General features: G+C 45.1%; 1 protein-coding gene across 1 annotated transcript; it reads right to left on the bottom strand.

Annotated features, from left to right (window-relative positions):
- Nucleotides 1–12,866: 12,866 nt before the first annotated feature.
- LOC119360848 (BTB/POZ and MATH domain-containing protein 2-like) lies at nucleotides 12,867–13,859 on the bottom strand. Its single transcript, XM_037626325.1, has one exon. The coding sequence runs from the start codon at nucleotides 13,857–13,859 to the stop codon at nucleotides 12,867–12,869; it is 993 nt and encodes a 330-aa protein (XP_037482222.1).
- Nucleotides 13,860–14,558: the final 699 nt, after the last annotated feature.

Genomic DNA, 14,558 nt, shown 5'->3' with positions numbered 1-14,558 from the left:
CAAGTAATAATATTTTTTCTTTCAGAAAGAAGATAAGAACAAGAGGCTCACCACGGTGGTGCCGGCGATGAGATCGGCGCGGGTGATCGACGGCGGTGAAGACGGGGACGGGGCGTGACGGACCGCTAAACCTAGATAAATATTGAGGAAAATGGAGCTTGGCGGTCGACCTTGGAGAGGAGAAACCTTAAGTAGTGTGGCTCGGGCATTCCATCGAACACCTTGTGTGCATAGGAGGTGAGCTAGAGCACCACCAAGCCCTCTCCCCCTCGGCCAGAAAAAACAGAGCAGTGTGCTCTGCTCTTGCGCGAGGGGCTATATATAGGCACCACTATTGGTCCCGGTTGGTGGCATGAACCGGGACTAAAGGTAACCCTTTTGATCCCGGTTCATGCCACCAACCGGGACCAATAGTGGTGGGCCAGGAGCCAGGACCATTGGTCCCGGTTCGTCCCACCAACCGGGACCAAAAGGTCCGGACGAACCGGGACCAATGGCCCACGTGGCCCGGCCGGCCCCCTGGGCTCACGAACCGGGGCAAATAGCTCCATTGGTCCCGGTTCTGGATTGAACCGGGACTAATGGGCTAAACTGGCCTGGACGAAAGCCCTGTTTTCTACTAGTGATCCCGCTGTTGGTTATTAGCCGGAGAGTTGTCTCGGTCATGTCTGCATGGTTCCCGAACCCGTAGGGTCTACACACTTAAGGTTCGATGACGCTAGGGTTATAGGGAATAGATATATGTGGTTACCGAATGTTGTTCGGAGTCCTGGATGAGATCCCGGACGTCATGAGGAGTTCCGGAATGGTCTGGAGGTAAAGATTTATATATAGGAAGTGAGGTTTTGGTCAACGAAAGTATTTCGGGCATCACCGGTAATGTACTGGGACCACCGGAAGGGTCCGGGGGTCCACCGGGAGGGGCCACCAGCCTCAGAGGCTTGCGTGGGCCAATAGTGGGAAGGGACCAGCCCCTAGGTGGGCTGGGGCGCCCCCCACCAAGGACCAAGGCGCCTCAAGATAAGAGGGGCGCAAACACTAGGGCAGATGGGCCCTAAGGCCCACCCCAGGTGCGGCTCCCCCTCTCCCCCTTTGGCCGCCACCCTAGATGGGATCTAGGGGCTGCCGCACCCCTTGGGGTGGGAACCCTAGAGGGGGCGCAGCCACCTCCCTCCCCCCTATATATAGTTGAGGTCTAGGGGCTGCCCAACACATGAGTAATTCTCTCCAAGGCGCAGCCCTACCTCTCTCCCTCCTCATCTCTCGCAGTGCTTGGCGAAGCCTTGCTGGAGTGCCACGCTCCTCCATCACCACCACGCCGTTGTGTTGCTGCTGGACGGAGTCTTCCCCAACCTCTCCCTCTCTCCTTGCTGGATCAAGGCGTGGGAGACGTCACCGGGCTGTACGTGTGTTGAACGCGGAGGTGCCGTCCGTTCGGCACTAGGATCTTCGGTGATTTGGATCAAGACGAGTACGACTCTCTCAACCCCGTTCTCTTGAACGCTTCCGCTCGCGATCTACAAGGGTATGTAGATGCACTCCTCTCTCTCGTTGCTAGTCTCTCCATAGATAGATCTTGGTGACTCGTAGGAAAATTTTGAATTCCTACTACGTTCCCCAACAGTGGCATCATGAGCTAGGTCTATTGCGTAGATTCTATGCACGAGTAGAATACAAGTTGTTGTGGGCGTTGATTTTGTTCAATATGCTTACCGTTACTAGTCCTATCTTGTTTCGACGGTATTGTGGGATGAAGCGGGCCGAACCGACCTTACACGTACTCTTACGTGAGACAGGTTCCACCGACTAACATGCACTTGTTGCATAAGGTGGCTAGCGGGTGCCAGTATCTCCCACTTTAGTCGGATCGGATTCGACCAAAAGGGTCCTTATTAAGGGTAAATAGCAATTGGTATATCACGTTGTGGCTTTTGCGTAGGTAAGAAACGTTCTTGCTAGAAACCCATAGCAGCCACGTAAAACATGCAAACAACTATTAGAGGACGTCTAACTTGTTTTTGCAGGGTATGCTATGTGATGTGATATGGCCAAAAGAATGTGATGTATGAGATTGATCATGTTCTTGTAATAGGAATCACGACTTGCATGTCGATGAGTATGACAACCGGCAGGAGCCATAGGAGTTGTCTTTATTTATTGTAAGACCTGCGTGTCACTGAATAACGCCATGTAATTACTTTACTTCATTGCTAAACCGTTAGCCATAGTAGTAGAAGTAATAGTTGGCGAGACAACTTCATGGAGACACGATGATGGAGATCATGGTGTCATGCCGGTGACGATGATGATCATGGAGCCCCAAAGATGGAGATCAGAAGGAGCAAAATGATATTGGCCATATCATGTCACTTTTTGATTGCATGTGATGTTTATCATGTTTATACATCTTATTTGCTTAGAACGACGGTAGTAAATAAGATGATCCCTCATAATAATTTCAAGAAAGTGTTCCCCCTAACTGTGCACTATTGCGAAAGTTCGTTGTTTCGAAGCACCACGTGATGATCGGGTGTGATAGATTCTAACGTTCACATACAACGGGTGTAAGCCAGATTTACACACACAAAACACTTAGGTTGACTTGACGAGCCTAGCATGTACAGACATGGCCTCGGAACACAAGAGACCGAAAGGCCGAACATGAGTCGTATAGTGGATACGATCAACATGAAGATGTTCACCGATGATGACTAGTCGTCTCACGTGATGATCGGACACGGCCTAGTTGACTCGGATCATGTATCACTTAAGATGACTAGAGGGATGTCTATCTGAGTGGGAGTTCATTAGATGAACTTAATTATCCTGAACATAGTCAAAAGGTTTTTGCAAATTATGTCGTAGCTCGCGCTTTAGTTCTACTATTTTAGATATGTTCCTAGAGAAAATTTAGTTGAAAGTTGATAGTAGCAATTATGCGGATTGGGTCCGTAAACTGAGGATTGTCCTCATTGCTGCGTAGAAGGCTTATGTCCTTAATGCACTGCTCGGTGTGCTGAACCTCGAACGTCGTCTGTGGATGTTGCGAACATCTGACATACACGTTTTGATAACTATGTGATAGTTCAGTAATGTTAAACGGTTTAGAATTGAGGCACCGAAGACGATTTTGAAATGTTGCGAAACATATGAGATGTTTCAAGGGCTGAAATTGGGATTTCAGGCTCGTGCCCACGTCAAGAGGTATAAGACCTCCGACGAGTTTCTTAGCCTGCAAACTAAGGGAGAAAAGCTTAGTCGTTGAGCTTGTGCTCAGATTGTCTGAGTACAACAATAACTTGAATCGAGTGGGAGTTAATATTCCAGATGAGATAGTGATGTTTCTCCAAAGTCATTGCCACCAAGCTGCTAGAGCTTCGTGATGAACTATAACATATCAGGGATAGATATGATGGTCCTTGAAATATTCGCGATGTTTGACACCGCGAAAGTAGAAATCAAGAAGGAGCATCAATTGTTGATGGTTAGTGAAACCACTAGTTTCAAGAAGGGCAAGGGCAAGAAGGGGTACTTCATGAAACGGCAAATCAGTTGTTGCTCCACTGAAGAAACCCAAGGTTGAACCCAAACCCGAGACTAAGTGCTTCTGTAATGAGGGAACGGTCACTGAAGCAGAACTACCCTAGATACTTGGTAGATGAGAAGGATGGCAAGGTTGACAGAAGTATATTGGATATACATTGTATTAAATGTGTACTTTACTAGTACTCCTAGTAGCACCAGGGTATTAAGATACCGGTTCGGTTGCTAAGTGTTAGTAACTCGAAATAAAAGAGCTATGGAATAAACGGAGACTAGCTAAAGGTGAGATGACGATGTGTGTTGGAAGTGTTTCCAAGGTTGATGTGATCAAGCATCGCCTGCTCTGTCTACCATCAAGATTGGTGTTAAACCTAAATAATTGTCATTTGGTGTTTGCGTTGAGCATAGACATGATTGGATTATGTCTATCGCAATACGGTTATTCATTTAAGGAGAATAATGGTTACTCTGTTTATTTGAATAATACCTTCAATGGTCTTGCACCTAAAATGAATGGTTTATTGAATATCGATCGTAGTGATACACATGTTCATGGCAAAAGATATAAGATAGTAATGATAGTACCACCTACTTGTGGCACTGCCATGTAAGTCATATTGGTATAAAACGCATGAAGAAGCTCCATGTTGATGGATCTTTGGACTCACTCGTTTTTTGAAAGTTTGAGACATGCGAACCATGTCTATTGGTATGTACGCATGAAGAAACTCCATGCAGATGGATCGTTTGGACTCACTTGACTTAGAATCACTTGAGACATGCAAATCATACCACATGGGCAAGATGACTGAAAAGCCTCGTTTTCAGTAAGATGGAACAAGAAAGCAACTTGTTGGAAGTAACATGTGTGCAGTCCAATGAGTGCTGAGGCACGTAGTGGATATCGTTATGTTCTTACTTCATAGATGATTTGAGTAGATGCTGAGTATATTTACTTGATGAAACACAAGTCTGAATTATTGAAAGGTTCAAGTAATTTCAGAGTGAAGTTGAAGATCTTCGTGACAAGAGGATAAAATGTCTATGATATGAACATAGAGATGAATATCTGAGTTGTGAGTTTGGTACACAATTGAGACATTGTGGAAATTGTTTCACAACTAACACCGCCTGGAACACCATAGTGTGATGGTGTGTCCGAACATCATAGCTGCACCCTATTGGATATGGTGCATACCATGATGTCTCTTATCAAATTACCACTATCGTTCATGGGTTAGGCATTAGAGACAACGGCATTCACTTTAAATAGGGCACCACGTAATTCCGTTGAGATGACACCGTATGAACTATGGTTTAGAGAAACCTAAGCTGTCGTTTCTTGAAAGTTTGGGGCTGCGACGCTTATGTGAAAAGTTTCATCGTGATAAGCTCGAACCCAAAACGGATAAATGCATCTTCATATGATACCCAAAATGGTTGGGTATACCTCCTATCTCAGATCCGGAAGCAAAAGTAATTGTTTCTAGAAACGGGTCCTTTCTCGAGGAAAAGTTTCTCTCGAAAGAATTGAGTGGGAGGATGGTGGAGACTTGATGAGGTTATTGAACCATCACTTCAACTAGTGTGTAGCAGGGCACAGGAAGTTGTTCCTGTGGCACCTACACCAATTGAAGTGGAAGTTTATGATAGTGATCATGAAACTTCGGATCAAGTCACTACCGAACCTCGTAGGGTGACAAGGATGCGTACTACTTCAGAGTGGTACGCAATCCTGTCTTAGAGGTCATGTTGCTAGACAACAATGAACCTACGAGCTATGGATAAGCGATGGTGGGCCCGACTTCTGACAAATGGCTCGAGGCCATAAAATCCGAGAGAGGATCCATGTATGAAAACAAAGTGTAGACTTTGGAAGAACTACTTGATGGTCGTAAGGCTGTTGGGTATAGGTGGATTTTAAAAGGAAGACGGACAATGATGGTAAGTATCACCATTAAGAAAGGTCGACTTGTCGTTAAGATGTTTTCCGACAAGTTCAAGGAGTTGACTGCGATGTGACTTTCTCATTCGTAGCGATGCTAAGAGTCTGTTGGAATTATATTAACAATTACTGCATGATTTATGAAATCTTGCAGATAGGATGTCAAAACATTGTTTCCTCGATGTTATTCTTGAGGAAAGGTTGTATGTGATACAACCAGAAGGTTTTGTCAATCCTGAAAGATGCTAACAAGTGTGCAAAGCTCCAGCAATCCTTCTAGGGACTGGAGTAAGCATCTCGGAATTGGAATATATGCTTTGATGAGATGATCAAAGATTTTGGGTTTATACAAAGTTTATGAGAAACTTGTATTTCCAAAGAAGTGAGTGGGAGCACTATAGCATTTCTGATGAGTATATGTTGTTGACATATTGTTGATCGAAAATGATGTAGAATTTCTGGAAAGCATATAGGGTTATTTGAAAAGTGTTTTTCAATGGAAAACCTGGATTAAGCTACTTGAACATTGAGCATCAAGATCTATAAGGATGGATCAAAACTCTTAATAGTACTTTCAAATGAATACATACCGTGACAAGATTTTGAAGGAGTTCAAAATAGATCAGCAAAGAAGGAGTTCTTGGCTGTGTTATATGGTGTGAGTATTGAGTAAGACTCAAGACATGACCACGGCAGAAGAGAGAGAAAGGACGAAGGTCGTCCCCTATGCTTCAGATGTAGGCTCTATAGTATGCTATGCTTTGTACCGCACTGGAAGTGTGCCTTGCCATGAGTCAGTCAAGGGGTACAAGAGTGATCCAGGAATGGATCACAGGACAGCGGTCAAACTTATCCTTAGTAACTAGTGGACTAAGGGATTTTCTCGATTATGGAGGTGGTAAAAGAGTTCATCGTAAAGGGTTTCGCCGATGCAAACTTTGACAATAATTCGGATTATTCTGAGTAGTAAACCGGATTCGTATAGTAGAACAGTTATTTGGAATAGTTCCAAATAGAGCGTGGTAGCTGCATCTAGGAGATGACATAGGGATTTGCAAAACACAAACGGATCTGAAAGGTTCAGATCCGTTGACTAATAACCTCTCTCACAAGCGAGATATGATCAAACCCCATGGGTGTCGATTCATTACAATCACATAGTGATGTGAACTAGATTATTGACTCTAGTGCAAGTGGGAGACTGTTGGAAATATGCCCTAGAGGGAATAATAAAATGGTTATTATTGTATTTCCTTGTTCATGATAGTTGTCTATTATTCATGCTATAATTGTATTGACCGGAAACCGCAATACATGTGTGAATACATAGACCACAACATGTCCCTAGTGAGACTCTAGTTGACTAGTTCGTTGATCAACAGATGGTCATGGTTTCCTGACCATGGACATTGGATGTCATTGATAATGGGATCACATCATTAGGAGAATGATGTGATGGACAAGACCCAATCCTAAGCCTAGCACAAGATCGTGTAGTTCGTATGCTAAAGCTTTTCTAAATGTCAAGTATGTTTTCCTTAGACCATGAGATTGTGCAACTGCCGGACACCGTAGAAATGCTTTGGGTGTGCCAAACGTCACAACGTAACTGGGTGGCTATAAAGGTGCACTACGGGTATCTTCAAAAGTGTCTGTTGGGTTGGCACGAATTGAGACTGGGATTTGTCACTCCGTGTGACGGAGAGGTATCTCTGGGCCCACTCGGTAGGACATCATCATAATGTGCACAATGTGATCAAGGAGTTGATCGCGGGATGATGTGTTACGTAACGAGTAAAGAGACTTGCCGGTAACGAGATTGAACAAGGTATCGGGATACCGACGATCGAATCTCGGGCAAGTACTATACCGCTAGACAAAGGAAATTGTATACGGGATTGATTGAATCCTTGACATCGTGGTTCATCCGATGAGATCATCGTGGAACATGTGGGAGCCAACATGGGTATCCAGATCCCGCTGTTGGTTATTGGCCGGAGAGTTGTCTCGGTCGTGTCTGCATGGTTCCCGAACCCGTAGAGTCTACACACTTAAGGTTCGATGACGCTAGGGTTATAAGGAATAGATATATGTGGTTACCGAATGTTGTTCCGAGTCCCGGATGAGATCCGGACGTCACGAGGAGTTCCGGAATGGTATGGAGGTAAAGATTTATATATAGGAAGTGAGGTTTTGGTCACCGGAAGTATTCCGGGCATCATCAGTAATGTACCGGGACCACCGGAAGGGTCCGGGGGTCCACCGGAGGGGCCACCAGCCCCAGAGGCTTGCGTGGGCCAATAGTGGGAAGGGACCAGCCCCTAGGTGGGCTGGGGCGCCCCCCACCAAGGCCCAAGGCGCCTCAAGAGAAGAGGGGGGCAAACCCTAGGGCAGATGGGCCCGAAGGCCCACCCTAGGTGCGCCTCCCCATCTCCCCCTTTGGCCGCCACCCTAGATGGGATCTAGGGGCTGCCGCACCCCTTGGGGTGGGAACCCTAGAGGGGGCGCAACCACCTCCCTTCCTCCTATATATAGTTGAGGTCTAGGGGCTGCCCAACACATGAGTAATTCTCTCCAAGGCGCAACCCTACCTCTCTCCCTCCTCATCTCTCGCAGTGCTTGGCAAGCCCTGCTGGAGTGCCACGGTCCTCCATCACCACCACGCCGTTGTGCTGCTGCTGGACGGAGTCTTCCCCAACCTCTCCCTCTCTTCTTGCTGGATCAAGGCGTGGGAGATGTCACCGGGCTGTACGTGTGTTGAACGCGAAGGTGCCGTCCGTTCGGCACTAGGATCTTCGGTGATTTGGATCAAGATGAGTACGACTCCCTCAACCCCGTTCTCTTGAACGCTTCCGCTCGCGATCTACAAGGGTATGTAGATGCACTCCTCTCTCTCGTTTCTAGTCTCTCCATAGATTTTTTTGGTGTAAGTCTCTTCATAGATAGATCTTGGTGACTCGTAGGAAAATTTTGAATTTCTGCTACGTTCCCCAACACTTTTTTCAATTTGTGAAGTTTTCTCAAATTCAAGATCTTTTCTCAGTTTGTATGAACATTTCATTTTTTGGATGTTTTATCAAAATTTGTGGTTTAAAAAATTCTTGAATTTCTTTTCAAATTCTACGTTTCTTTTCGTATAATTTATATCAGGTATATAATAGTACTCCCTTCGTCCCATAATGTAGGACATTTTTTAACACTATAATAGTACTCCCTCCGTCTCATAATGTAGGACGCTTTTTGACACTCAAAAGCGTCCTACATTATAGAACGGAGGGAGCATAGCATATGTTAATGTTGTATAGTGCTATTTCCTGATATTGGTAGTCAAGGTGAGCTTGGACAAGTGGTTATTGTGCCTGCCTATTGTTGTTCTCAAGAGAAGTTCGAGTTTGATGATACAAACTTCTCTCCAGGTTTTCCTTGCGATGCTTTTTTGGCAGGTACTGGGCTGGCCTGGTACACGCCCGCTACGAGCGTAAGCACCTCCAATCGGTGTTTACAGTGTCGAATAGGAGCTCGGAATTCCCTATTTGCCGCTAACTGCGGCAACTAGTCGCCGCTTCGCACAGGGGCGCAGCTTACCTGGGCCGGCCCATTCAAGTGGTTTCATTTTGGGAGGTTAAAAACCGCAAAAATTGTCGCTCCAGGGATCAAACCAACGACCTCTAGTATACGCACACACCACGGTAGCCACCGCGCCTAGCTCCTGGATGTGTAGGAAAAACAGTGCCAAACCTAAAGACACTAAAAGCAAAACTTAAAACCAGTTTGTGGTAATTCCAAAAAACTCTTGTTCCTTCTACTGGTTCTTTCTAGTTTTTCTTCACAGTCTTATTCTGTTCTTAATTTTTCACGTTTTCTTTATTTTTTTATTTTTTAACATTTTCATTTTTCTTTGTAACCTTTTCAAAAAGTTCAAATATGGTTCAGAATTTTCCAAAATGTTCTTTTTATCAAACTTTGTTCATATTTCTGAAATAGTGTTCACATTTTCAAAATTTTGTTCACAATTTCGAAAAATGTTCCTGATTTTTTTGTTTGTTTTCTTGCTTTTTCATTTTCTTTTTCTTCTCTTTTTTCAAAAGAAATTCAAAATATTCAAAAAAATTCGTATTTTGATAAAATTTTCAGTTATTCGAAAAATGTTCTTCAAATCCAAAATTTGTTCCTATTACACAAAAAAGTTCAAAACTTTCGAAATGCAGAAAATATACTGGATTTCATAAAATGTTCGCACTTCCAAATTTGTTCGGAATTTTCAAAATTATTCTCTACTTCAAAATTTGTTCTCAAGATTCAAAAAAATGTTTGTGCTTTAAAAAATTGTTCACGCTTCCAAATTTGTTCTCTATTTCAAAATTCGTCCTCGAGATTCAAAAAATGTTCGTGCTTTAAAAAATTGTTCGCGCTTCCAAATTTGTTTAGGAGTTTAAAAATTTTGTTCTCGAGATTCAAAAAATGTTCGTGCTTTAAAAATTGTTCGCGCTTCCAAATTTGTTCTCCATTTCTAAATTTGTTTTGAAGATTCAAAACATGTTTGTGCTTTAAAAAATTGTTCGTTCTTCCAAATTTGTTCTCAGTTTCAAAATTTGTTCTCAATATTTAGAACATTGTGTACAAAAGATATACACTTTTTGTACAAAATATGTTCCTATGTACAAAATATGTTCAGAAATGAAAAAAATTGTCGCACTTTTTCAAAATATACACTTTCAGAAAAAAAATCTACAATTTGTTTTAAGACGTTCACTACAGTGTGTAATTCTGGTTCGATATAGCAGAGAAGTCCGGTTGTACGGTTGTGCTAAGTTATTATAAGTGCGCGTTGGATTTATACAAGCAATACTAGTCAGTTGGACTGGCTGGGAGCATGCATTTTGAATCTGTAGGTCGCAGGTTCGAGTGGCGCCTCCCTTCCCTTTTTTGCTTCCTTTTCTTTCCACCGGTACAATGCGATGGGCCGGCCTAGTCAGGCTGCGCCCCTGTGCGTGGCGACGACATTTTGACGCAGAAGGCGTCCAATAGGAGTTCCCTAGGAGCTCCCATAGCACTTGGGAACGCCATAGGATATAGTTGGTGCGCATGTGTTCCCTCAAAAAAAATAGTTGGTGCGCATGTGCACACCGAAGTCATGTTGAGCCGGCCCATCAACGGCTGGTGTACCAACGCATAAAAATAAAGTGCGCTTGCGAGGACTCAAACCGCGACCCTTTCATCAGAGACCATGGGATGCTGGCAACTAGAGTTGGCAAGCGCTAGTGTCAACAAAACATTAACGGACTAAAATAGCAAAACGTATCAAATACGAACATTTTCTTTTGAAAAAAGTGAATTCTTCATACGCGAATATTTTCTAGATTTTTGATCAAAACTTTTAAAACTCAAACATATTTAAAAAAAGTATAATTTGTGAACAATTTATTGTAAACATGATTTTTTTAACAGAATTTGAAAATATGAACATTTTTTGAAAATTTTCATCCATTTTTTTAGAATGATAGTTTTTTTTTTGAAATTCCTGAACTTAAATTGAGATTTTTTTTGAAAAATGCAAAAAAAATTCAAAGTTCCAAACCTTTTTTTAGGAAATTATTCTTTTTTGAAAATACGAACAAGTTCTAAAAAATATCAACGCTTTTTGAAAAAACAAACAATTTTTAAAATTCTGAAGAAGTTTCAAATTCTGGACATTTCATTTTTCTGAATTTATGAAACAAAGGAAAAAAGATACAAAAACAAAAAAAATAAATAAATAAGGGAATAAAATCCATTAAAAGGGGAAAATGGCTCCGGAACTGTATAGAAGGTTCCCAAAAAGGGTAAAACCAGCATGAAAACTTTCTAGAAGATATCTAAACCGAAATCGTTGGAAGCCTTAACTGGCCGGCCCAGCTAATTAGTTAATGGCCTAGGTGTGTGTGTGCGAAAGGTCGACCATTTTACCGCAAAATGCATCAAATAGGGGTTTTCATATAAAATATGTAACATTGCAACCGAGACTTCGTTCAGTCTCAGTCAACTGAGCGCTACTCGCCTTTTATGGATCGGCGTTCATTAATAATCTCAATGTGTACGAAGTACTAACGCCCAGTTGAAAAATGTGTTCCGTAGGACTTTTTCTTGCAACTTTTTTGGACAAAAAGTTAAAAAAAGGTTATCAACTGAGTGTGGGGGTTAGTATTCCTGAACTAATCCCCAAAAGTTCCAAAAAGTCAACTGAGCGCTACTCACTTTTTTGCAACTCGCCCACACGCGTGGATCACCGTCCAGTCGAGTTTGCACAAATCTTACATATTGAGGCAGATTTTGCGTGCCACGTAGGTTGAGGCTCTGGTGTGTGGGCGTTGGAGAGTTCACCCACACACCCCGCAGCACGCGGTTTGCCAGCTGCGCTATATGGGTGAACTAGTTTCTGCCCACATAGCCACCACCAAGTCCACGCGCGTGTGGGCGAACTGTTTTTTGCCCAAAAGACACCCGTACGTTGTTGGATGGCAACTGCAGTTACGCGTACGTGGCAACTAGGTAAACACACATGGCAACTATGATTCGTTGCTAGACGGCAACTGCAATTGCGTCGCGTATGTGGCAACCAGATAAACACACATAGCAACTGTGATTAACCATACATGACAACTATGGTTGAATCACACATGGCAACTAGGTAAACACACATGACAACTATTGTTTGACCATATGTGGCAAGTAGTTAATCACACACGGCAACTATGGTTTGATTACACGCGTTAACTACCATAAATTAGACACGGCAACTATAGTTAACCAAAACAGATAGAGTTGCCATGTTTTTACAACTACATTTGCCATCCCGAATAACTATATCTGCCATTCCAGATGGCAACTAAATCGTCATCCCGCGGGGTACCTAACGTAGTTGCGGCAGGACGTGTGAGCATTTTTTGCCTCGTGCCACACACGCAGGGTGAAGATGAGTAGTACTTTTTGGGCGCGTGGCACGAAATAACTGCGTCCACATGTGTGGACAATTCTAATGTTCGCCCACACACAATCCGTGTGGGTTACCTCCTACTCACGCCACACACAGTGTGTGGGTGGATATCTAGTATGCCACACGTGTGGGCATTATCAGCGTCGTAATGCTAATGAGACAATAATGGGTTCAAACATTAGGGAGGTACAACATGTGTTCTGTTTGGAAAGAAATCAAACTATATGGTACAAGCATACAATTATTTAGAAAGGGAATCAAATTACATGGACGGAACATCCCAAAAATTTGCAACTCCTAGGACATTTTTGCAAGCGAAAGATTAGGTCAAGTACCCTGCGTGGAGCAGCTGATAAAGTTTATATAAAAGAAAAGAAAAACAAGTTGGTACATTGCGCCGGCCAACTACAGGTCCAGCCGCACCATCTGCTTCAGGACGAGCTCCAACAGAGCAGAGGAGCAATCTGTTTTCATCTGCTCAAAACCATCGGTAGCCATGAGTGCTTTCAAGTTGCCGGGAAAAGATATGAACTGCATGCATGCTTCCCTCAGTTCGGGGCAGCCATGCCGCTCGGCCAGCGCAAGGGTTGTCCCCACGGAGCTCACGCGGATGCGCACGCGTAGCGCATGCTCGCATATCTGCTTCAGCTCCTCCAGCTTATACCTGTCCGCCGCAACGAGCAGCCGCTCAGCCATCGTGTGCGCCGTCTCTAGCTGGTTCATATCCGGTGTGCCGTTGTAGATGAACTGGAGCAGAGCCTTGCACACGTCGGCGTCCATGTCGTCGACGCGTAGCACAGTGGCGGCTCCCTCGCTGGCCGAGGCGAGCGAGAGATCCGCCTTGAAGACGGGGGATCGGGCCTCGAGCACCCGCCGGTGGACCGCCAACGTCTCGCCGCCAACCTCAATCAGCACGTCCGTTTTTTGGTTGTTCGAGACGAGTTCCGCGTGTAAGTCGAAATGTGGTGCCGTCGCCGCCGCCACGGCCTCAGGTTTTGGCGTGGCAACCTCGGTGTGGCCGTCGGTGTGCATCCCAGCTGTGACGGTGACGTCGCACAGGACGGCGAGGCAGTCGTCCTTGACATAGAGATCCTTCTCCTCGTCGAGATTCTCATGTTTTACGAAGTCGGCCCAGCCCCAGGACCGATCGGTGGTGTCCGAGAAGAGGCGCACCCCGGAGAATCTAGTCCACGGTGGCTCCTCCCAGTCCACCTGGTTGAGTATACAAAACCGGAACTCCGCTATGGCGTCGCCGGTCTTGCTATGGCTGGCGTGGTTGAGGTAGAGAGAGATGGAGCCGTCATGTTCCTGCCAGTCGCCGTTCGGATAGCACTCGACACGCCAGTCGTGGCCGCCGACGCTGAACGTGCTCGAACTCATCTTCCAGCCCTTAGGCATCGTCCTCCTGGCCTGAGCGTACGTGTCGATCCGGAACACGTGTGACCCTGTCGCCTGCCTCACGCCGGCCGTCGAAGCGGAGAGCTGCTGCCGGCCGGCGCTGCGGAGGGCGGACAAAACCGCGGACATTGACATGGTGCCGGTGGCGGCGGGGGAAGGTCTCGCGATGGAGGAGGAGCCGATCGTGGCTTGCAGGAGAAGCTCCGGTTTAGCCTGAGATCACGGGGGAATCACGGCGGAGTATGTTAGTCCGTAAGATCAACCTGTAAGATCAGTGCCTGGGTTTAGCATTTTTGCCATGCAATGTATGTATAGGGCAGACCAGGAAAAGGATGCGCGCGTTTTAACAACTTGTTCGCGTGTGCAAAGATATGCAGGTTGGGTGCCCCGGCCACATTATTACAGCATCTCTAGCACATCCTGCAAACCGTGCCACTTGATAAAATAATCGTCGGTTGGGATGGAGCCCATAAATCCGGCCCGAATAGATCACCAAATTCAACCGTCCCAGAATTTTTTCTACGGGATTCTGAATCCACGAGGCCATTTCCTCCATATCTACGGGATTTTGGCGGCTCCCCTTTCCATTGGCGCAAACACATTTCCGCTGGATAGCACTCGCCCCTACACCCCCACCCCCTGCCGCCGAGCATCCCTGCCCGTTCTTGTTGTCCCCGCCACCGAAAGCTCCGCCACCCC

Source organism: Triticum dicoccoides, chromosome 2B (assembly GCF_002162155.2).
Source record: "Triticum dicoccoides isolate Atlit2015 ecotype Zavitan chromosome 2B, WEW_v2.0, whole genome shotgun sequence".
NCBI classification, from domain to species: domain Eukaryota; kingdom Viridiplantae; phylum Streptophyta; class Magnoliopsida; order Poales; family Poaceae; genus Triticum; species Triticum dicoccoides.
The sequence above is the reverse complement of the archived record's forward strand: the minus strand, read 5'-3'. Positions and strand labels throughout refer to the sequence as shown.